Here is a 26190-nt window from a genome sequence, read left to right on the forward strand (position 1 = left end):
TTTCTGAGAATTTTAACATTTACATTTTAGAAGACTGCAATACTACTGTTTCAGTTCTCAGCTGCCAAATTGTCCTGGAAAGCTAATGTGTGTGAGTTCTGATGTTCAGCTTCTGGCTGCAGGCTACTTTCTGCTCCTTTTCCATGGAGAATGAAATTTGACTGCAGAAAATGAGGACAGAAAAGTTAAAGAATAAGAGAGATTTCAGAGGGTTTTTCATTCTGTATTTTAGCTGATGAAAACCAAAAGCCAAAATGGAGCCCAGAAACTAGATACCAAATGATATGAAGCTATTTTTCATGCTTTTGTCTAGTTGGCCACCTGCTAGGCTTACTAGAGGGATCTACAGATACAAGTTACCCGTGGAACAATCGCAAGGGAGCAGTCGGGCTGAAAGGCAGCTCCTGCTGGATGTGTCATCATCCCTCACACCAGTCTTGCTGGAATTAGCTGACATTTTCAGTGGCAGCTTTTAGCAGAAGGATTGAATGGGTATAGAAATGAACTGCTGTGTTGCTCTCTAGAGAGTTGGAATTACATAGGCATAAATGAGGCCCCCTGATGTGGAGTACTCCTGATGAGGAAGCTTGAAATTCTGCACATTGTATTTCACTTGTTATCTGGCTAAATGGATCGCTGTACATCAAGACTGTCAATCAAGAACTTTTATCCATAAAAATGTGGAATAAATTTTTGCATAAAAAGCAGGAAAATGAAGCAAAAAAGGTACTGAGTTTCTAATTTTAGATAATTATCACTAGCATTGGGGGGGTCTGCATTTCTGTCTTTTATTGAACAGATGTTCTTTGCTTATAAGTGAGTTTTGCCTAACTAGCATCATAAAGGCAAGTGGAATTATTTCTAGCTTGTACAAGTTAAAAAATATGGTATCTAGACGAGCTTTAACAGTTCAGGGGATGATGTGCAAATCAGACTAGAACATGGCTCCCTCTTCTGGATTTTTAATTTTTTTTTTTTTCTCTTCTACAATGTTAACAAAATCAATAAAATTAAATATCACTCTGGAATACATATGAAAAAATCTGTGGAATTAAAGTGTTCTAGTCTCATGTTTCACAATAAAACTGTTCCTGAAGTTTAAGGAATTGCCAAAGACCATGTCTGATCTGAGTATCAGTGCTACATTGTCACAGTTGGATATTTATTTGCTGCTGTGTAAAATACTCTCAGGTATACTACAGGTGCTTCTAAAACAGCACAACATAAAAACATGGTATTCCCAAATTGTCATGGAAGTGTAGACAGATGGGGGGGACAATGGATTGAAAGACAATGGCTTAATGGGCAGTGGGTTTCCAAAACATTAATTAAAATAGGTCAAGAGCACAGTGAGGTTGATCAGAATGCATCCATTTGCTTCAATACTGTGAAGAGATGACCTTGAGTTTTAAGATAATTAATTCTTTGTGATAGATGTGGCTTTTTCTAGTGATAGATGATTATTTTTGTCAGTCATTAAATGTGGACAGGAAAAATACCAAAAATACCAAAATAGCTCTTACCTGAAAACATCATCATGTGCTGAAAGTTCCTGGGAATCTTTTGTTTTCGACCCAAATTCAAAAGGAAAGAAAGTGGGTATATGTTGGAAGCTCTTGCTATAAAAACTGCCACCTAAAATGTAAGATGTTGAGGAAAATAGTCGACAAACTACTGACAAAACCAGAATTAACTTAATCCAAATATTTCTCTAAAATTATTTTTAAAGTGTAATTAAAGAAATATGGTATTATCGTCCTTCATTTTTACGTGCCATGTCCTTCTGCTTCCAATAAAACTGTGAAGTGGCAGAGATTTGCCTTCCCCAGACATCCTGGTTTTATATTCATCATAATATATCTCACTTCAATCAGTCTACTTCTACTCATCACATTAGTGTCACATGTGACTTCATCTTCAGCCCTTCAGGAAAATGCCCATCATCAATAGCAGAGACAGCATTGTCTCCTTGAGCAGCAATTTGCAGAGAATATATGTGCTTTTGGACCTGATTATTACTTCCTTGTTTCCTGGCAATTCATATTGTCTATACCCAGCATGTTTTGCTTTTTCTTCCCCTTTTCTGTGGAGATTCTTCTGATGAAGTTCTTTATTACTCCTCTGTGGAACTATCACAAAAGTTGCCTCAATTAGAAACATGAGGCCATTATCAGATTTAAAGAATATATATGCTTTTTGCACATTTTGCACATTTTTGCCCTCCCCTTGTCTTGTGGCTCTCAGGGCTCAATTATGACGCTCCCAGTCTGAGACATGCTGTGGACTGGAGGACAGAAGTGTTTGAGAGGTGATGTCTGTAGCCTATCAGCTGCACCAGGAGCTCCCTGAAGCTCCATGGCTTGGGAGAACTGGCACTAGGAGCATCCAGTTCTCCTGCCCCTGCTTGGGCAGCCCCTCTGCAGGCTGCTGGCTCTCAGGGACAGGAGGGATAGAGCCAGGTCCCTGCACTGCTCTGCAGCTCAGCCCCATCCAGGGTGCTGCTCCTGCTGCCTCCCCATGCCAGGACAGGCCTGGGGACACAGTGAACTCTCGGGTCCTCGCTGCCACCCAGCCCAACCTGTAGCCAAGGGAACTCTGGTGCAGTCCTGATTATTCATTTTGAAATGACATATAAAAATTACTGCATGTAAACAGTATGATTCCAACTTTCAAAGCTATTATAGTTCATTTAAAAGTGATAAGCAGAGGGCTGCTGCTCTGAGCCAAAAATTTCATTGCATAAATTGTCAGTGTGAAAAGAATCTATACCACGGTACAAGTAAGATTTGTTGAGAAACCATGGCAGAATTGAAGACACAGAGCTTTTTTTACCAGTCTCTAGGTACATGATGGTGTAAATAATTCCATATAGGCTAGAGATATCAAGTATAAAGAAGGAAAGATTTGAGCGAAGCAGAACTGTGTGATTTTTAATGACTTCATATCATTTAAGTAGTTTTGGGGAAGTCCAAACATCTGTCTGGAGGCAGCTCTCCAGTCTGTGGATCTGCACTGGCTCCAGACAGGAAAAAAGGTTTTGTGTTGCATCTGTCCCCATACTGTGTTGCATGTGTCCCAATACTTATCCCAATTTCCCACCCACTTGTAAACCACTGGCAGAAGTTCCCCAGCTTGTTTAAAGCTATTTGCCTGTAGCAGAGGAGCAAAACAGCAACTGTACAAAGAACATGTGCTTACATGCATTGGGGCAATGATTAGGATATATGGAACAGATGATTTTACTTGGAATGACAAAACACTGATTTTTAGTATTCCAGGAACTGATTGGTTTGCTTGTTGACTTTTTCCACATGGAACATGCATTCTTTATATATATATACACACACATACAGAGATATATACTTCTTTAAAGCAAAGGATACAAGTGCACCAAATATGAAAAGAGGATTGAAGATATGATTTTGAAATGTAAATAGTGCAAGTCCCATGTAACAGAAGATGACATTCTCAGCCAAAAAATTCATGAACTCGAACAACTTAAATGAGAGAGAAAGAACATAATTATTATTCACGTCTATAACAAAGTACTGATTATCCCAGGTTCCCTTGGAATACAGAACTGTTTAGATGAATGGAACAGAAGTTGGTGCTACTTCAAGGGTGGATTTGAAGCCCACCTAATTTTCTATACAGTATAACAAGGTGTCTTTTAGCCTTAAAAATCATAGTTGCTTGCATGTTTTTTTCTGTATATGTAAGCTTGACATAGACAACTGGTAAAATACATAAACAGCAAGTAAGTTATATGAACTTCAATGCAAACTGCAAGGAAGCTGGGGGAATTTAGTTTCACTCATGTTTACAGGGGTGAGCCTAGGAAATGGCTCCTGGTTATACAAGTGGCTGTACATAATGCAGTCCTGGGTTATGGGTACACTAATGCCTAGAGAGAGAAAAAAAAATCCTTAATGGACTTTTAAGGTGTCCCTTTAAAATATAGCACAGTCTTTCTTACTACCATGAATATTATCCTGCAGATGGAAACTCTTATTGCACTGTATGGACATCAATACAAAACTCATTTCAACTCAAACTATTTAAAGTATCATTTAAAGGTGTTATAAAATAAGCTTAAAATACATGATTAAGGTAGAATTTCTTCTGTGAAAAAACAAGCAAATCCAAAATATTTATTTGCCTTGAGGGTATATTCTTGATTGTATTTACAACTGATTATATTAAAACTAATAAAATAAATTTTCCTATTTAACTACATCTGGAAAAAATCAATCATTGCCGCCAAATAGCCACAAAGAAAAAAAGGGGGCATTTCACTTCTGAAAGTCACTTTTGGGCTCAGGATTCTACGCCAACAAATCCTGATGCAGAGTTAGGACTGAAGTTTGTCAGTCTGTCTGCAACCAGCCATACATCACTATCCAGAACATTACTATGGAAATGTTTTATTCATCCTCAGTGGGCTTATGTATTTTGTGTAATATGTTTGTGGTCCTAAAAATAAATATCCAATAACAGTCACTAAGATTTAACAATGGAAAAATAAGAGCTGTCACAATCATTAAAACAAATTTGAGAGGCAAAGTGGCAAAAAACCCACTAGTATATGGGAGGATATTTTGGACCCCATGGCAGCACCATCAATTATTCCAAGCACACATTACATAGCTCTCATCTTGTGCTGCAGTACTGAACAACATGAAAACAAACACAAAAAATACTTGCAGGTTAGCAGTCTTAAATTATTTGAATTAAATTTAGATGAGAAAAACCAGTTGTCAAAAACTTCAAAGTATGGGATCTTGTGACCCATAGAAACTATGAAAAATCCTTGCATTTCTACTTGGGAGCAAACATGATCCCATGTCTTTGTGGGAATATCATCTGATGCGTTGTTTGAAACAATAGAAAAATGTATCAGGAGTGCCATGACAGGATCTACATTTCTTATAAAATAGATATATATGTATATATTAAAAGCCTTTGAGGGAAGGATACTGCTATGAGGAGCCACAACTGAATACTTTAATTGTTGGGATGAGATAAAGTGCTCCACAGGTTTTACAGCTGAATAATATTTCATTTTTCATTTAGAAAGTACCATTCAGGACTCTAAAAAATTTAAAGTAGATGTACTATTGATACATTTTAGAAACAGAGATACTGAAACTAAATTTCCTTTCTTGTATTTTCAATACTTCTGTTAACATACATTTTTGGAGGAAAACAGATTTTTGCTATATCATTGCTTTTGCTCTATACTTTTTCTCAGTAATTTTAGTAAATGCAAGCTTTTACTCTTGCCTGAAGTGCTTTCATGGCATAGCTGGTTTTAAACTTCTCACCCCTTTTCTCCCAGCAATCTGACCAAGATACAATCTTTATGGATTTCTTGTGAATCCGGTTTAGTGCATCCTTTTCATTTCCCTATAACTTTACCTCCATTTACTCAATACATGCATCCTGCTTCATCTTACTTCAAACCTCCAGGCTCATTTGAGTAAATGATTGTTAAAGAGAAAAAAATCCCTCATTCTTGTCTGGATGTTTCCACTCAACACGAACAATACATTCTTCCTTTGCTCTCTGGGTGACTCTGTCACGTCCCACAGCACAGGCCTGGTGGTTTCCTTGGCCTCTATTCACAGTGGATGTAACACTTTGCAGCCACAGCATCTGTGTCAGATACATCCAGTGCTGGAATTGCATTGCTGGACATCAATTCTTTTTTTTTTTTTTTTTCCCACAAGAGCAAATACAATCCAAATCCTTTTCTTTTTTTCCTCTGTGAGTTGTGTGGTTTTTTTTTTTTTTTTTTGTGTGTGTGTGTCTTTGCTGAACTGTGTTATTTTTTTTCTCTTATCTCTAGTTTCTCTGTATTTTGATCCTTCTCTATCAGAGCACTGCTTGCTTGCTAGAAGATTAAATCCAGACTACTTTTCTTCCTTTGTGTAGCAAAAATCCAGGTGCTATTTCAATAGCTAATTTAGAGCAGGCTCCACTCCTTCTTATTCCAGGCACAACTGTGATACAGTCTCATATCAAAGATTCAGCTCCTTAAAATGGTAAAAGTAGCTTGTTATCTTCATTCAGAATCTTCTGTGTTTCCCACATAGTTTGCTCTCTCTTTATAAAAGTCTATCACTCTCTCATATGACACATTTATTCACTGACTGCAACTTATTCAAATTTCTCTCCACGAGTTAGAAAAAATTAAATAAAACAACTGCTTCAGAACTAGTTATTGTCATAAAAGAAGTGATATCTGCATGCCTTTTCCTGGAACATGACACTTGGAAGTATAACATAAAGATTACCCACTGTTCTCCTGACTTTACTTTTAGTTGTGTAGTTAAGCACAGTGTTTTATTTAGTGTTCAGCTTCTGTGTTTTGTTCAACAGTAACACAGAGCCCATGGAGAGATTCCATGTAGCACTTAACTGTCAGTGCTGTGCAGCACAAATCCCTTCAGAGCAAAACAACTTGTTCTAAAGAGATCTTCTGAAAACCATGTTAAGAAACAGCTTCCATAGGAGCATTTGCCCAAGTTATCATGCCTTTCAGTCAAATGTTTGTCATTATTTTAAAGGAGATGTCAAGATCTTTTGTATGAGAAGTAGAAAAGTAGGAGGAATAGGCTTTGAACAGGAATTTAAAAATTCCTAGGTCACCCAAGGAGTTGCACCATACACAGTAGCCTCTGGGTGACATCCTCTCCTGTCTGAGGGGCTATAAGCCAGGTCCATGATGTGGTCCATGGTCTGCTTCAATGCCACTGAAAAATTTTTAATATTTTGGATATATGTACTTGCAAGTGGGATTACTTTTGTGGGAAGAAAAAGTTAGGATTAAAGTCCTGGATACTGAGTGTCTGGAAGCATTTTATCTATAACCATAAATTCTTTTCCCTTGCCACCCACACAGACAACCAATCTCTTTCTACTCTAAATGAAATTGGCATAAAGTGTTTATACACCACCATTAGTTTTTCCAAGGATATCAGAAAACCATTTTGATATACACATAGCAATAAGACATCTTTTTGTTATGAAACGAAAACCCCTCATTTGTAATGTGGCATTTCTAACTCTCCATGAAGTCTATAAATCTGCTTACACTTTTAATGTAAGAGCTGTAATAAATCACCAATGTCAACCCATTGCAGAGTAGAGTATTAATTACAAAAACACCACTTCAGAACTAATCCAGGCACTTGGTTTAGGTGTTTAGCTCAGTGAGTTACTGAAAATGGTATTTGCTTTGCTTTGGTACTTTCCTCTGTAAGTAGTGGTTATTACAAAAGATTTAAATTAAAATTGACATAATATTTATGTATTTAAAAACATATCATTCACTAAATATGCTTGTGAGGAATGCAAATACACTGTTTTGAACAAGTGAAAACACTAATAATGAAGCTTGATAGTGAAAACCCTAATAATAACAAGGCTTGATTTTTGTACCTGGGTTGATGGGTTAACTTTATCATTCAATTAAAAGAACTGTTTAACTCAAAATTAACCAGTTAAGGCACTTAACATGCAAAGACCAAGCTAATTAGGGATTTCATGTATGACATGCTCCACTTTTCTATTACTCTCAGCTGCTGTAAGTACTAGGAGGGATGTGCAAAAATTCCATTTTAAGCTGGGACATTCTTTTGGAAGATGCCACTTGCAGTTCAGCTCTCACTGGCAGAGGAAGGAATCAATCCAGGTGATCTGCACCTTAAGCCTTGCTGTAACCGCTGAGTTTGTCTTACACCAATGTTTTATTTTAACTCAAGTGAAACAATTTATATGATATAAAAACTGTTTTAGTTTTATCTTTTCAGTGAGATAAGGAAAACACGGTCTTTTTTTCCTCTCCTTCCTTTCCTCCACCCCCACAGTTAAGTTCCAGCCAATTAGAGTAATAAACTATGCCAGAATGGCTTTTGCAACTTGATTTATTTTCTAGAACTACTTATATTTTCACTGAGTGTTAGAGAGATTTTCTAGGTAAGTAATTAGTGCACCTGGAAGATGAAATACACTAAGTATCAATCTCATCTGCAATAAAATAGAATTCCTTAAAGGAGCATCAAAAGGAGAAAATGAACATAATCTATGCCAAAGTCCCCTTGTGGCTGGGGAGATGGAAAATGTAAGATTTTTCAAATACTGATATTTTAAGGAACATTTCTCATCTCAAGGGAATAAAGCTAGTATGACAGGACTGGGTAAAAGCAGAATGGCAAACAGCATTCCTTCCTCTTGAGGGAATAACACCAGTATGGAGGTATTGGGTAGAAGCTGAAATACATCCACAACTTCCTTCCAGCAAAATTTAGTGAATTTTAATCATTGATGGCAATATTGCATTCATTCACTTGATTTAATATCTGCTGAAGGAATGTCATCCACCTCTTGCAAGTACCTGCAGGCCTTCTGTAGATGCACTGATTTTGCTAAAAACTTGGAAAATGCCACCTGTCTGGGGGGTGCACCCTACAGTGATGTATTCTTGCATCAAAACAGGGAGAGTTTCCACAGTCCAACTGGAGCTGGGAAGCTAGGATGTAAAATTGATTATGTTTTTAAGAGAGATCTAAAGGTGGCAGAGCTATTAAAAGCCCAAGATGTTGATGTTAAGTGATGGTTATAAAATTTATTATCTTTGAATAAAGCTATTTAATTAGATCCCAGATATCAAAAATATTCCATGAAGTTAAGGATATTGATAAATTAATAATTGCTGAAAATTGCTTTTCTTTAACTCTTTTGAATTAAAATTCATTGAGAATTCAAACTACCATAATTTTCCTGAGATTATAGAAGCCTTTATTATAGCCTAATTGCTTTATTTAATTTCTCTTCTGATTAGAGGTTTCAAAATTGGAAAAAGGTTTGGATTTGAACCTCTTGCTTGAAATCTTATACAGCTATAATGAATCTTCACAGCACAGTGTTATAATTCTCATTTCTGAATAACATGTTTAGATGAAAGGATCAGCAAAAGTAACTGAAATTCATAACAGAATATAAACTTGTTTATGGTGCTAATTTTGACATGCAAGAATATCTGACTCTAAACCTGCAAACACTCTAGCAGAGAGAAATTCTTACAAGATCTCTAATGCCCTGGGGAAAAATTTTGGCCTTTTTTATCAGTCGGCTTTGCTACTGAATTAAATGAATTTTACCCCAACAGATTTATCGAAGGTACACAATAACTTTCTATTTCCCTATAGATCTGGGAGGTTTAAAGGATTCATAAGGCCTGAGGATGAACTAGGAAAGGAAAAAGATATAAAAGAAAACAGTAGCACCAAGGGGAAGGAAAGGCCAGCAATATTTTGCATTTCCATGGTATGGCTTCTTCTTTCTGGCATAATCTACTCCCCATCTCCAAAGTTCAGCTTGGGAGAAGCTGGATAAACTACTGGCACAGAATACACTTCTGACCGATACCAGCAAAGCAAATCTGTTGGCCTCAGATATAAAGGCAAATCCTACTATTAAATTTATCACAGGCCTTGAATGGCTTTGCTTAAAAAAAGAAGTTTAAACCAAAAATGTTGAAAACTGGGCAGCCAAATAAGAATTTGGAATTTAAATTAAATGTTGCTTTCAATCAAATTTGGATCTAGCTCTAGATCATTAGTCTTGCTAAGTTGCTTAGGAAAGGGGATTTCTGCAAAGCTGTGTTTTTTCAAACATGGCTCTGTTTGAAAGAGAGGGAACCTTTTCAGGTCAGTATCTCCTTTTCCTGCAGCAATACCGACTTCTGCTATTATACAGCACCTTAAATGGTGCCTAAAAATAACCCCAGAATGACCGCTGAACGGAAGGTGTCCCCCAAAGAGAGGGGGTGGTGCTGCTGCTCCTACAGCTTGTCAGCCAAGTTCTTCTTTGGTTCAGAAACTAGAAAAAAAAATTTAAAAGTGCTTATTTATCTTAAATTCCTGAACTGAGATGTTGCAGGCACAAAAGAAGGAGTACCCCAGTGCTCTGTTGTATCAAGATTATGTGCTCAGGGATTCCTGCAGTTCAAACTCGTTTATTTTAGCAGGACTGTTTTCTGCAAGGATTAAGAAAGGGTTCTGCTCCAGATGGGGCATAATAGACTGCAGCTGGAAAATTGTTTGAAGGGATATAAAGAACTTTTGACTGTTCAGTGAATAGTGGTAGTACTGGAATGACTGTGTTTGGGGTGAATTTGGAAATTTTTGGGAACATTGATGCCTCTTCCATTCTCTGATAGAGGCAATGATGGTAATGGAAAATGAAGAGGCTGTTAACAGCCTGTGCTGTCCAGGATTAAGCAAGTATTCTTATGAAGCTGAAATCACGGAATAGACTCTGTGTAGAAGAAAAAGAATAAAAAAATTCAAGATAATAATAACATCACTGAAAATGAAGCTAAAGGACATATTCTGAACAACTTGAATGATACTTTCTTGGAAGGTTCTTTCTGGGGTGGCAAATCACTGATCATGTGGAAGTGAGGACATAAACTGAGAGTTAAGGGCTATGTAGAACAATGATTAAAAAATAAACAAAGGAAAGAAAGAATTTGTGGCTTTACCAAAGCAAATTTGAGATAACAAAGGAGACTTAGTTGCTATAAAACATGACTGTTCTTCTTCTGAAAAATAGGAATGTTATCAATGTAATATAGTTATTTTTAAAATGGCAATGAGCTAATAGATCCTTTGCGTTTCTGCATTTATATTAGAATTAGAGGAACTGCTGCTGATTTTTCAAAATTAAAACACAAAATCATTCTCATCTTTTCCTTTCATTCCCCTCAAGTGTGTTTTTGTTTTTTCTTTGACCTGCTACTGCAGTCCTAACCTCTTACAATCAATTCAGTTTCTAAGGAGGACTAAATGCAATTTATTCTATTTCAATTTGCTGAGAGGAAATATATTCTAATACTAATTCTTGAAGTGTGTTCTTAAAAACAGTTTCCTTTCTTGCCAAGTTTTGGATGTTGGAAAGAAATTCAGTTAGTCTTTGACATATTAGGAATTAGTAACTTATATGGGGGCCTTTAACCTATCAGGAATAAAAACAAAAGGTTCTCATGAAGTCTGTGATGTCTTTTCTTCATGACTATGAGATTTCAGTTTCACTGCAAATCTGACACTACAGGACAAATACTTGTCCCCTTTGCATCTGTTCTATAGAAATTACATTGGAGCTTCTAGCTACCAATATCGATGTTTCCCTTCATAGTCTTTAAAACTAATTCTGTGGAAAAATAAAGCTGTAGAGCTAAAAATAGGAATAACTCTATTTTACCTTAAACCAGACAACAGTAGCAGTATTCACATGCATTTTTCTGATGCAATGTTGTTTTATTTTTATTCAGGGCCTAATCTAAGATAAAAGAGTTTTTGCTATACAGCTTATCTAGTTTCTGTGCCGCAATTACTTGTTCAGGGCTTTCCATATATACACTGCTTTGTTTATAGAGGCTGGAGGGGAAGGGACAAGGCCTTACCACTGTCTAACCCAGGCAGAGCATCTTCACTCGGACAATTGCTCTTGCTGTGAACAGTGTTGAATAGTATGAGATCCTGATGATATTAAGCTTCTTTTGTTATTCTTGAAGACCTATTATTGATGAGTCAACTTTTAACTGCATTACCTTGGCAGAATGCCACCCTGGAGCTACACTGGGCAGAATTATTTGCAATTACTCTGCAATTCTAGTATCAGTATCTGAAGCAGGATACTGAATTAGTATGTTCACTGATCTGCTCTTATATGTTTATATGTGGGAATTTGGGGAATTCTTTTGTTTCATTTCTCCAGTCATCTTTAAACTGCTTCCCTGCCTCCTGATGTAGGCTGCTGTTCAAGAATTGATGACTCATTTGGACAAAAAGACTGAGAAAGGTGAATAGCAGTTATGTGCTCTGTGTCACACTTTTTTCCTAAGTATTAGAGTACATGACTTTTCTCATCTAACAGTCCTTTACACTTAAAGCTGTAATCTAGTGTGCTCTATGGAGATGTGATAAATGAGACATAATTTGACTCCAGATGAAACAGAAGAGAAGCTGCTGAACTGCTGGAAAAAGTATTGCAAAGATTTTCAGTGTTTCCAGGTCTACTAAATTACTTGTGGCCTCACTGGTGATGTTTTACTGATATCACCGAAGGGAAAAAAAAAGACACAGTAAAACAAGCAGAAATTAAAAATCCTACACTAAGATACATCTTTAACTGTAGTTAAATCTGAGAGCTTGGGGGACTATTTTACATATAAGATTAAGAATCTGTAGTGAAAAGATACTAATGCATCTTAAAAATACCTTCTGTAAGATTCCGTGGGAAAGCAAAAGGTGGGTGAACTAGGAACCTATGATTGGGCACCTCAGAAAAATGTTTTTTCAAGAAAAGTATTAGTTACTGAATGAGTGGGTACTTCTGAGGATGCTGAATGTCTGCTTGGAATTTTCAAACACTCCTAACTCTTCTCGAGTTCACTGGAGGCATAGAGTGGTCAATACCCCCCCAATAGGTGTGACTGAAGCAGAAGTAAAAGTCAAAAGCTTGAAAAAGATCCTCAAACTTGCATCCTATTTGATTACTGTAGGTTAATTAAAGTATATAGGTATGAAAATATGTGCAAAGATAGGGCACTTATTTGAATCCTAGTCATGATTTAGACATTTAGTCTGAAAAATTTTGACAAAGGGCTTTTTAGCCCTTAATTATGTGCACAGACGGTACCATGAGAAAGAGATGAGCGATAGTCAGCTGTTTAGTTTGTCTTGCACTGTGCTACCATTTGGTACAAATGCCTCTTTGGAAGGTAGGAAATCCATTAATCATGTAATGGAAACACAGCTGTGCAGTCACTAAAAAGACAGGATGCTGGCAAGTGCTTTAGACTATTATAATGCCTTATTTATATGTATTTATTTTCTTCTTGCAGCTTATTGTGTGAGAATTCTAGTGTTACCTACATACTTCTACACTTTTTGACCAAAGCTTTTGTGCAGTTCTTATAGCTGATAGGGAATTTTGCAGATAATAACCCTTGAAAGAGAACTGTGAGGAATCAGCAGTCATGCAAAAATCATCTAAGTTAAAAAGGAGAAACATCCAAAATGTATTTCAGACTGCAAGAGTGGATGTTAGTCAGCAGCAGTTTTGTGTTCAGGAATCACAAAACAATTCAGATTCCTTAAGGCCTGCCACTGTCCCAAGGCTCTCTGGGTGAGCAAAAGCATTGCTGTTTAAAAAAATATAAAGTAAAAAGCTAGCAAAGCTCCCAAACCATGCAGACTGCTTTGGGTGAGGTCAGTCCACATTTGCAGCAGAACGCTTGATGCTCTCTAAAGATCCCAGCGTAGCCTCTCCAACCATGCCAGAAATAGCATCTTAATTGTGTTTCCAAACACAGGCCTCACAGGAAGAGCAATTATGAACACGGTGACACACACTCATGCAAGTGTAAGGCAACACAGGGTGCTAATTAGGGAACCAATTTCTAATATCCTCAACATTAAAAACTATTTTAACCTATGTGCTGAATAGTTTTACTGCATTCCAATTTAGCAGTATAATGTACTATGCACAGAAATACAAAATAGACATTTTTTTTCCAGAGATTTATTCCATAACAGAAGACTTTATTGATAAATCTGATACTAAAATAATCTAAAGTGTCAGTGTTTCCAAGTCAGAGGAAATCATTACCATAGGACATAACTATATTTTAAGTAAGAGACTGAGTGTTTTTACCTCTGTTATTACATATATTTAGAACTTGCTCATTTATAGAATTAGCCAAATGTCATTAAAGTCAAGGGGCTTTGGTTCGTTATATAAAACTCTACTAAATTAGTTTACCTGTATGAAAAATTAAGAAAGACTTAAAAGAAGAATCCTACCTTTATTTTTTATCCTTGTCACAAATTCTCAGGTGAGGGAGTTGTGACTAACTACATTTGAAAGAATTGTTATAATTGTCAACTTTTACAAAACATGAGATTTTTATAAACCATACTTCGAACTAAAGTAAACCATATTTACTCCAAGTATGGGATGTTAAAGTGCACCCTGCTCTGTTTCAGCACTACATGTTGATGATGTGACAATATGTTCCTAGCCCAGGACTAGACTGATTCTGGTTTTCTTTTTCTCTTTATGCATTCCACAGTTGCTGTGATGAGGAGGGTGGCAATAATTAGGATGGGCTTGATTTCACAGACTACATACCTAGAGGGAATTCGCTTCACAAAACTTGATTTCCACACGTGGGGCACAAGGCTGGATATTTGCATGGTTGCAGACTTAAAAACTAGAGATAAGTGTTAGCTACCTGAAGTAGGGAGAAATATTTCAGAGGTTGCTCTTCAAACCTCTTGTGGGAAGAGGGACAGTAACAATCTGCAGAGTTCTACAAGGCAGCGTTGGGCTTCTGCAGCAGCTCACGCAGCCCCAAGCAGTTTGACTCCGCTGCACAGAGCAAGACATATCAGAGCCTCATTTGTGATTCAGGGCAGTTTCAGAGAACTATGGCATGAGTCTCACTTCAGAAGTTCCTTACACATTTCTCCATATGCCAAAGAGATTTCGGCCTATCGGTTATCGTTCCATTTCGTATATGTTAGCTAACTGCTGGCATCTGATTCTCTGCTGTAAAGAGTAACCTACACCCTTAACAATCTAAGATCTTTATTAATATTTAAAGAAAATGTTTAATGTTTAAACAGATTGTAAAAACTTTAATGAAGCCATTTGGAAACTAGTTTGCATATGGTATTATGTTCCTTAGCCTACCAGCATCAAAAATGACATCATTTTTTCAACAAGATGAGCTTCTCTGTAGAAATACTGCTTCATTATAGTTCTGGGTTACTTCAGGGTATGAATTACATTTGAGCATGTTATTTTCCAGTTTCTGTGCTTAAGCAAGATGAAGGAAAAATATTTTTTTCTTCGTTTTTCAAGAGAATTTCTCTTCTTCCTAGGTCCAAAGCACATTTATATTATTCTTTGTATGTGTGTGTGTGTGTTTAAGATACTAGAATATGATATTCCTCATAAAATGCTGATGACAAAGGGACACATGCTTGATGGGAATTAATGAGGCCAGAGCACATTTGCACATTCTCAGTTAAGGAATCACTAATGCAGGTGTACAAAAACAGAGGGAAATGGAAACTACAGAATGAAGTATACATCTGAATATTCTAACAAGATTCCTGTATATGGACACCCAATATTTTCAGTATTATGGATAGAACAGCAGCTAATGTATGATATAAACCATAAATTATGCAGGTAATTACTGATACACCAGAGTTATAAAGTCTACCATTATCGGTTTACTCATAGCAATGTTTCCTAGCTGTTTACCATCCATCATGTAGCTCACAGCTGAAAGAGAGGAAACAATTACAGCATTTTCACATAAATTTAAGGGAAGTTGCATGTAAAGAGACTGCAGATTAACATTCTTTTAGCACGGTTAAGTAATCAGGAACATCAGTCAGATAATGAGGGATTTTGTTAAGAATTTCAGATTGAAAGACATGCTAGTATAATTCCTTTTGCAGAAATCAAGATTTTCTTGTGTTGTTATGATTCTTCTTGTTAAACCCATACAGTAAGCAGCTTTAGCTTTCTTTATAGCATTACACTGTTCTACAGGGTTCCATAAGATCTTATGATACATCTGGTCAAACAATGCACCTGGCACATTTCCAATCTTCAGCTTTTACTGCTAAACACAGAAAATAGCTGTGCAGAGAACTGGAATTCATTATACACTTCCTGTCAATTGCAATCCATTTTAAAGGTAATAATTATTACAAGCACTATGGATGTGGTGCATATTCAATTAGAGAAAAAAAGGCAATTGCTGAACGAGGGCAGGCTGTTTGTAACAGACCCAGGGGCTCAGCAGAGATGCTCTGGCTCTGCAATCAGGAACACAGGGCTCAGCCAGCACGTCCGTGACACTGCTGGAGCTCATCAGTGCCTCGGGAGGGAAAACTGGAGCTTATAAGGGAAAGCACAGGACAAGAATGAGGGGCTGCTTCTTTTCAGGGTATTAGGCTGGAGCTGTAATTATAGGTAATGTCTAGAGACCTCAGCTTTTGGACTTTTAGAAGTGTAGAAGACTGGCTTATTTTGTTTCCAATATAGGTTAGTTACCACAAAATTAGCAATAGTTTTTACTTACAATTTCCAGTATCTGTTCTTAATAGCCATAAGATAAATACTGCATAAACCATTCTTTTAAAAACTGCACTTACAACCCTTTTACCCTTTTATCCTTTTCTTCTCTCAAAAAGAAAAACAACAGGGGCATTTCTGTGTTTTTGAACAGCTGCAGAATGAAGATTTTTTCTACAGGCCTTGTCTCAAAAAAAAAAAAAGGAGAAAAAAAAAGGAAAAATCTGGGTAAAATACAAGAAGACAAGAGCAAGGCCTTTCCCTGACATTCTTAATTTCCAAAGTATTTACTTTAAGCAAAACTGGCTAAAACATGGGCAAAACTATTCTAATGCTATTCCAGTACAACTAAATCTTCCCAAATGCTATTTGATTTTCAGACTCTTGTTATCAAAACGAGCATCTTCTCAATTTTTCTATTGACCCTTGTTAGTTGGTCACCTGTGCTGTTTCCTAAGAAGCAGCACCTGAAGCCTCAGTCTTTATCACTTTTGAGTCTGAACTTGCAGGAGTTCAAGGAGGTTGGAAATTAGGGATTTTTTTTTTTTTTTTTTTTTTTGTTCAGCTGCAGAAGGGGAAGCGTGCGACAGTGCCCATCAGAGCTAACTTTTATGGTCAGTCTCCACTTAAATGGACAAAGGTGCTTAATACATGCAGCCTATTTAATGCTAACCAAGAATTTGGGCTTTACTGGGTTCTTTAGGCAAAGGTCTCTTGTGTATTTTTGAAGAGTGCCAGACCTGAAAGCCATGCATTAGTTAAAAAGAATTTCCAGTTTACTCTCAAAGGACTAGCCATCAAATACATTATCTCATATCAGACAACCAGCTCTACACCTTAGAAGATAGTAAAACCCCCATTCTGGTATGAAATTTTCCTGTAGGCACTGCGATTGTGGTGTGCTGAGAAAACAGATTCTTCCTGCGCAGCACAGATGCAAAGACTGATTAGAATCTGGTACTAGTGGTAACCTTTCTGAGAGATAACTTTTCTCTCAGTCTTTCTTTCTGCCAATCATTTGTGTAGAAATATCTGACCTCTTGCAGTGCCTTAAAGGTAGTTTTTCCCTAAGTAGAGTTTCTGAATGAATCACGACAGCTGTCAATGAGGCTGCTCATTTCAAAAGGATGAGAATTATCCTTGTGTATCCTTATGTTTTGTGGTAGTTCTGCCTTGCTAACAATCTAGGACATTTTGCTATAAGTAGGGTTTGCCTCAGCCTAGAAATACTATAAAATATTTTATAAATTAAGAGTCTGAATTATAAGAACCATTATAACCTGACATTTGTGCGTGTACTTTTCTTCCTAGAAGTATAAACTCATCATCTATAAACAGTCCAATGTCTGATAACAGAAAATAGTAGGCATTAACCAGAGATAAATTAGTATAGGCTGTGTGCTATAGAAGCAAGCCCAGCTCTCTTTGATTGGTCTTTTAAACACTCACACAAATAGCATAACCAAAGCCCCAGAGCACACATATGTCCAGCGTGACTATGGAGGGTTTAAGATAAAGGCACCAAACCATTTCATTTTGTGCTGCAGCTCCCAATGGAGCTAGAGGACTGCTTCTCCCAAGTACAGTATGGGTGCTGGATATCTGGAGTGGGACCCCTCCCAAACCAGATCAACACAGTTTGGATGTTGGTAGTGCACCGTCATCTCTTCCCAGCTGCTCTCCTTCTCTCACAGAAAGATAACAACAGTAGCTGCAGTTCCTGGCATGTGCTTTTAACAAGAAACTCAGGAGAAATCATTCTGTTGCTGAAGCAGAATTTGCAGAGCATTATTTATTTTCTTATCAAGAGACAGCTGATGGAAGAATCCTGTAAGACAGTATCATGTATCTGTAAGAGATAGGAGATTTGTAACTCCAGTGCTGGCTGTAGGTCTGCTTGTAACTGGTTTACAGGATACATAGGCCAGCAGAAAAGCAGTAGAATGTCAAGATCCCAGTGATGGTGCTTCATTTGGATACAGTGACTTCAGTCACCTCTTTGCCTTTAGTCCTATAATGCTCTTTTTAGTAAACATTGTTGGCATTCAGGTAACACTCCTCTGATTGATTTTTTTTTTCCCCCTTTCAGTTGATTTGGACACCTCCATTGCCATACTTTACTTTTACTCTACTGTTTTGCTTTGCTTCTAAAGTGAGTCTATAATCATGGATGGAACCGCTCCCCAGGGAAGTGGTGGAATCACAATCCCTGGAAGTGCTCAAAAAATGAGTAGATGTGGCACAGTGGTATTCAGTTGATGATTGGACTTGATGGCCTTGGAAATCTTTTCCTACCTCAATGATTTTGTTATTCTAAGTCTAAAGTCTATATTGAGACTATACTATAACGTATTAGGGACAAGGGACTGTAATGATTTGATTTGCAGTTTTTTGACAAATTAAAATCATGTTTTATGACTGTTTTTTCAACCTGTTTTGATTAATGTGATTAATTAGAATAAATTGATTTGCTTAAAACCACAATCCTTTTACACAAAAGTGTCTTTGGAATGCAGCTTAATTTCTGATCCAGCAATCAGCTGATTGATCCTTAGCCAGTGTCCTTGTTGGAAGACATGTAGCTGCATCATCAATGAGCTAGGAACATTTTGAAAGCTTCATGTATTTTCCAGGGATTTCCAGGAAATATTAGCCACTCCCCTGCAAAGTGATGACTTTTATTAATCAGGGATAATCATGTCTGCTTTATAGTGTGGAGATTAAAATTTGAAGCAATCAGTACTATGTCCATCAGTGAGCAAAGCCCAAGATCAGTCTGAACTTTCAGTCCTCCAGTGCAAACTGATTTGCTCAAGCCTCCTCGTGAGACATGTCTTGGGTAAAGTTACTCAGAAGTTAAGCACCACTGAGCTCTCTTCGTGTATCTTTACCTCATTCTCCTGCCTGTGTTAAACCCTGGAGGTGAAGTGTCACTGAAATCTTAACTTGGAATCTTGTGCACACAGCACGCCCTGTGCAGCTGAACAATCAGGCCAGGAGCTCTTGTCTCTAATGCAGCTGTTCCCTTAATGGATTTGCTATCAGGAGCAGCAAAACAGGTGAGTAACTGTTTAACTTCCAGTGTGATTAGAAAGGCTACTACATCTAATGTGAGGAAGCAACCTTCACCAGCAGTTAGACACAACTGTTTCAGAGGTTACCATGAGAACAAGGCTTAGATTGGGGAATGAATGGAGGCAGGGCAGAGTGTTACATACTCCCTTGTTGGCTGGACATGCTTTCCTGTGTCTTCTTGTAGTTCCCTGGTTGTTCTTCCATAGGTGATGCATTTCAGAATTCCCTTTCCAGAATTTATAACTTGCTGACACTATTTTGGCTGCAAAGAGAATTCTCCATACCCTTGCACACTCAACCAAAATGAGGTATTGCCCTGACCCATTCTTATCATTGCAGTTGTTCCCCAGAGTTAAAGGAACATAACCAGCAAATGATTAAACTCATAAGTATGATGGATAATATTTATGGCCATTAGTCAGTACTCCACCACTAGGAAAATGTGCTCATCTTAGCTTGGCATTTGAGTGAAAGTGATAGAGGGCAGAGAGCAAAAGAGACCAAGGAATGTCTTATCTTCCCGTAGAAAACACAATGCATCTCTTTCTAGGGGTGACCTGTAGGGATTTACACTCTGCCCACTTTTAACAAACCAGGGATTTCTATTTATCTCACAACACCCTACCCAGCCACTGAATTGTAGCAAAGCAAATCAACCCAGCCCAGCTGTACATCTGAAGCCTAATGTAAAATTTGAGCTGTAATGTCCCAAGATTTAGAAGCAACTGTCTGGCTGCAGCATAACGTGAGGTCAGATAGCAGCTGTAAATAATTCTAAAGAAAGCTGCTCAGAATCAGATAGCTTTCGATCAGATCCCAGCAGCTTCATCTTCTCCTTCGCTGAAGATACATTGGATAAATTAAACTTTAAGTGCCTGAAATTCAGGAGCATTCTGTTTGACCTAACCTTGTTGCCATGGAGGGCAGGGTCAATCTCACTGTTAAAATCATGATGACCATGGTCAGGTCAAGGATGAGGACTTAAAAATATTGCCATAAAACATCACCCATGTTGAAAAATGACTGTAAGAACACACAGAAATACTTAATGAAATGGGGATAATTGAATTGAATGAAAACTATCTAAAGCTTCCATTTTCACTAAATCTTTGTTATATTACTTTACTTATGACAGTGTCAAAATAATTCATTTATTTGTGAAATAATTAATGTTGCTTTATAGTTTCAAATTCTGTAAGTTTCAGATACCTGAAACCTAATACGTCTCTTTCATGGAATGTTAAACAGTGATTGATGGAATAATAAAGGATACATGGCAACTAATAATTACATGGCATCTTTTAACAGGCCTTTTTTATAGATGTTCTTAAATTCTCATTTAAGAACTGTAGATAAATCCTCATTTTACATCAATGACTGAAGAAAAGCTTTTTATTTTTTTAGAGCAAATGACGATGCATTATGGGAAATGCAGAAGCTGGGACCAGGGTCAGAAATACCTTCTCTATCACTGTATACTGGATTTTACCATCAAGCCATAAAATATTAAAAGCAAGTAAAAAATGTAAAGAAAATAACGCAGAGCAGTAAAGAAAAACTATTTGTTTAAAAACAGCTAACACAATTTTGCAATCTGATTTACAGTTTTAAATCTAATTTATATGATTTTTGTTAGCTTCAGCTTTAACTCACTCTTTTGTCAGTGTGCATTACAGTTCAGCACTCCTTACTGGAAGATTTGTCATACTGTAACAAAAGAGAGAGACTGCTTTGGAATAATTCTATAAAAGAACTGAACAGCCTTGATTTTGGCCAGTAATGAGTAACAAAAATGACTTAGATTGGGAGCAAAGCCAACTGTGTGAGCAACAATATTCATTTAAATTGACTGACGTTATATATGATTATGAGAATGCCCAGTGTGTGGCTTATTAAATTTGCTTGAAGAGAATTCTTGGGAGGAGAGAAAGAAAGAGGCAGTGGAGGTCTCACTGAAACAGCTACATATGAAAGGGTAATATTTGGATTAGAAAATAAATTAGAAGAATTCAAAGGAATTCAACAACAATGTTTGAACCATATCACAAAGGAGGCCGAGGATTAAGGGCTTATGTGGAAGAGAAAAACAGAATAGGAAAGAGTGCATAAAACTCAGAGCTCCATAGAGAAACACATAATCTCTTTTCTGTGTGTTCAAGGGTAAATCTGGTTTATTTTCACTATTTTGTTTTGCACTTGTTGAATAGGAGGGAATAACAGAGTAAGCGTGAACAAAACCAGGATGCATTTAAACAAAATATTAATTAATTCTGCAGCTGAAAAGCTTCATAGGTGATTAAAAATATCACAACCTCGGCTTTTTCTGTCTCCCTCGGAGTCTAGGCATCACAAAAACATGCAGATGAATCCCTGAAAAAAAACCTTCTATTCAAATTGTAAGTTATATGCAAAGGGAGTAGTGGCACATGTAATTTAGTCTTTCTGCAAAACAGAAACAATTCTATCATAGATTTCAATGTTCTCTTACAATGCAGTTATCAGAGAAAGGTTAGTTCTCTGCTGGAATACTTTCTGAAAATATCAGCCTCTGCTGGTATGAAGAAATACAATTGAAAAGACTTATACTGTTCAATAGCTAACACTTTATTATGGGAGTACTGACCAGAAACTTTTCTGTGATTTAAAATCTGTGAGACTCTTAACAGTTGAATGGATACTGTGGCTAGTACTTTTTTTCTATCAAGCTGTTTTTGATAGAAAATTGGATTTTTGATTAAATTGAGATGTGCAAGAAGTGATGAAATTTTCTATGTAAAATTTCCAAAACTTAAAAGAAAGGAATTGCTGAAAAAGGCACCATATTGCATCATGAAAATTATAGTATTGGACCATGTGTTTTCATTTTGTTCTAGGAGATAGATTTCCTACAACCTGGGGTTCTTGGGACATATGAGTCAACATTAAAAGGGAAGAAAACTGCATTTAAATGACTTCTTACAGTATCTAGGTGGTGACAGGGTTGTCTAAAATTACTCCTTATGCTGAAAAGTATTTTGAACTCTGAATGCCATAGATCTGAGAACCGCCTCAAGTTTTAAAAATTAATTACAATTGTATTAGTCATTTGTTCAAACAAACCAGGTGATCAAATTTCACATTTCTTTCTAAACTCTAAATAACACAATGAAAGAAAAACTCTCTGTCTTTCTAATTATGACCATTTTTAATGAAACAGAAATTAAATTATGTCATTGCTTAAATCTGTGGGGCAGACTGCACTTCATACAGTCCCTTTGCAAAAATGTACAGGGATCCAATCTATCAGATCACTTCCGTCTTACTTACCAGAGCTCTTTGATTTCCTTTATTCTGAAGCGTTTTTGTATGGAAGTTGGTGTAAACTGTTATCTCCATACATGTCTGACATTTCAGGTCTCTTGGGAAGAACAGATTCTTAAATTCTTATATTTTTTGCTTATCCAGGTAATCTCCAGTCTTTCCCCTAATGAAGACATAAGCCTCTGGCTTTGCATTAATGTAATCCCATCCAGCTATATTCCAGTAACTGTTATTCCTTACACCAGTGGAAGACAAGATATCAGTTATTTCCATGCCCTACCTGTTTAGTTCTCATTTTGGAATCTGGTGACAGATTGTTGTAGGTGTAATGGGCCTGTGTGACTCCACAGAAAAGGACAGCAACAATGCCTGAAATGCAAAGAAAAAACAGAGTTAGCTGCTTCTGTTTTCTTACTTAGGCTTGCAAAAGGCTGCATGAAAAAGCAAATTAATCTGTTAACAGCTTTTTTATAACAAAAGAAATTTGAGAGATATGTTCTAAGGACAATCATGCTTTCATAACATTTCCACTGTTGTGTATTTGGAAATACAAAGGCTGTAGAAAACTTGTTTCAATTAATATGTGGTATGATCCAACCATAATCTAACTGACAGTAATTGTAAATGCAGGACTAACAATTGTAATATGTAGGACTTTGGATTACTTGAAAAAAATTGGCAGGCACTGAATAGGAAAGGAAAAAGTAGTTTTGTTACATTTAAATGGTTTGAGACCCCTTGGTACTGAATGACTGCAACAGGGTAAAATAATTTCAGTCGGTGCTTGATTGTAGCTCATCACAAGCAGTGGGTAACAATGTCAGGGAGAAAAACATCACATTGCTTAAAAGTGATGTTCTGGCAGCTGCAAGCTGTGCTGCCCAGAACAACCAGGTCAGTGACTGTAGACACATGGCAGCAGTTATAATCCCACCTTCTGGAAGGGCAGGAGGAGCAGGGAAGCAGGTTTGTCAGGAATAATAATAACAAGTTTGTTTTATAGTGATATTTTTCAATACTTCTTCCCTGGCCCTGGTCCTAACTCACTAGAATCACAGAGTAACATCACTGTAACGCAGTATTGTAATTAAAGTAGCTGATAAGATTGTAAAGTCTGGACACAGATAGTGCAGGAGAAACTCACACAGGAAGAAAACAGAAAAAAATAGTGCCCATCAGTAGCCATATGTAGATGCCCATGGAGGAAGAAAGCTCTGTGTTTTTGTTAAACTCGGGGCATGTCTACATAGGTAATTATTTGCACAGCAGCTCAGGGCTTTCTCATGTCTGTTCTGATCATCGTTCCCTGAAAGCCTCCACACATGCCTCCTGAGGCACGTGGAGTGGCTGAGCACAAAGCCAGCCAACAGTGGGATCGCTGTGTGCCCAGCATCTCCAGGGCTCACATATACACAGTTTTCCACCATCCACCCCACAGTGCTTTAGTCCTTGTGCCTTTCAGCCCTCCTCCTCCCTGCCTCCTGTGTAGGAGCTGCAGCATGCCTTAATTAGCCTTTTAGTTTTGCTTCTTCATGGGCTGCTCTGCACATTGCAAAATAGTTTTTAGCTCACAGGCTGCTCACGTGTACTGACATTATACTGATAAGTCTGAGGCAACAAAGCAAGCAGAAAGATGTCTGTCCAGGTTTAGGCACTATTCATCCTTGTGATGTGATTGTACTACAGCTTTCTAGGCATTTATAGGGTTAAACAAGCATGAACTGAAACATATAAACCAGCTCTACTGGAAGCAAAGAGCATGAAGTGGAATGGTGAAAATAATCTCAGTCTGTTCCTCCAGTCCTGGACTGGAAACTGGATAAAGCTTCCTCCATCTTCCTTCCATCACCAGGATGGTGACTCTCCTGACTTTATGAGGGCCAGCAAGAAGGGGCTCAGTAACGGGGGAGAATGTGCAGCACTGCACCTCTAGCACAGCAAACCCAGTACAAACAATCTGCTACTTCAAAAGCATTAATAGGAGCAGGCCAGGCTTCAGAGTTCCAGGAAAAAATGGATAGCAACACACTGAACTAGTGTCAGTTGCCTCAAGCACTGGTGCCTCAACAGGTTCTTTAACAGGCTTATCCAAATTTCTAAAAGTTTGAACTTTAGCAGCAAGAGGGCCCTTGAGGCAGGTGAAATATCCTCCTGCCCTGAGCCACAGCACAGATAAGGAAACAAATCAAAGTAATAATTTAGACAATGCTGAAACTATTTTATTTGGGGAAGATTTTGTGTGTGGGCTCTGCGAATTGTCACATACCAGTTAAATTAATCATTACCTTACTATGCCTTTCTTTAGACTCTCCTTAGATTGCTAACCGAGGAAATATTGGGCAAAAAATCCAATTTTCTTTACTTGCAAGCCCCTCTTTTTTCTGGGAAGAACTCAGGCCTGGCATTAATATGCCTTTGATGGAAGACAAAAGTATGGAGTAAATACTTCTGAGTTGATTTGGCACAAGGGATAACTGGCATCAGAGAGAAAATAAGGAAACAAATATATTTTTTCCCCCCACAAACCACTGTGGACATTTTCTTTGCTTCTGGCTTCTCTTTATATTGTAAATTTACCTGTTCTGCTTCTACAGAACACTGACTCTTTAGCCAAGAGAAATTCCACTGAGCTTTTCGTGTGTCTTTGTTCCTTAATATTTATTTTCTTAAGTCTGTTTTGACTTTTTTTTTTCCTAGCTACACTAAAACTTTACTGTAAATAATGTGGGGAGTGGTGAGGTTTTCACTGCATAAATACATTCTAGGGAGTTTATATTTTTGTGAGGTCTAATTGCTCTCATAAATGTGTCTAATTCTTTTTTCTCAGTAACTGTATTTGATTGTGCAGAACTGATCTGGGGAATTTAAAAATTCTCAAGGCATTAATAATATGCAATGGGATGCTCAAACAATGACATTTCAGTTAAAAATACAGCAAATCAGTAATGTGGCTAAGTATCACTAGCTCCAGGCTCACTAACCAAAATGGAGAGAAGAGTTTCTGATGCAGTTTCTTCTCTTAATCATCAGGGTGTCAAGTCTTGCATTTTGAAAATTGACTATTTAATTCAACTGTGATTATAGACTGGTTTTGACTGCTCAGAAACTGTTAATTATGGGTAGTGAGAGAACTGAGAGGGTGTCATGAGGAATAAAATGGCTTAAATCTGATTTTGCAATAAGAATAAATGAACTGAACCTTGCAATTATGCAAGTGTAGAAACCAGATACCCTGTTTCCAGGGAAGACTGGGGGAATGCAGTAGAATATTTCAATTGCTACAATTGAAAGCTTAATATGTACCAGCCATGCCTCTCACAATGAAGAGTTCATTAAAAGGCTTGGAGAAAATTGTTTGTAATGATTACCCATAAAAATTATTACTTCAGAGTAATGACCAATTACATGTTAACTAAAAAGGGAAGAGAAGTACTGAAAGAGGCAAACACAGAACTCTTTAGTTACAAGGAAAAAGCAATCTGGATTTCTTTGTAGGACTAACAAAGGTTGATTTTGAAGTTAAAGCTGGGTAGCAAAATACTGAATGGACAGAGTATGGCACATAAATGAGGTGGTTTTTGTGGGCTTGATTTCGGAGAGAAACAGGTAAGAGCAAAAATGACAATACTGGAGTTGTAAACAGAAAGT

At 37.2% G+C, this 26190-nt stretch overlaps 1 protein-coding gene across 2 annotated transcripts in view; it reads right to left on the minus strand.

Moving 5' to 3' along the window:
• The window catches only part of SLC9A9 (solute carrier family 9 member A9), a 181325-nt gene that overhangs the window by 77988 nt on the left and 77147 nt on the right, over positions 1–26190 (minus strand). Inside the window, exons 9-11 of one of the 2 annotated variants that reach the window (XM_069024608.1) lie at positions 22823–22911; positions 3384–3497; positions 1524–1635 (exon numbers count right to left, since the gene is read on the minus strand). In XM_069024608.1, the coding sequence (XP_068880709.1) occupies positions 1524–1635; positions 3384–3497; positions 22823–22911 (315 nt within the window). The remainder of the gene's footprint in view (positions 1–1523; positions 1636–3383; positions 3498–22822; positions 22912–26190) is intronic. The other variant, XM_069024609.1, reaches the window with a different exon arrangement.

The sequence above is a fragment of the Aphelocoma coerulescens genome, chromosome 9, assembly GCF_041296385.1.
Source record: "Aphelocoma coerulescens isolate FSJ_1873_10779 chromosome 9, UR_Acoe_1.0, whole genome shotgun sequence".
Lineage (NCBI taxonomy): Eukaryota > Metazoa > Chordata > Aves > Passeriformes > Corvidae > Aphelocoma > Aphelocoma coerulescens.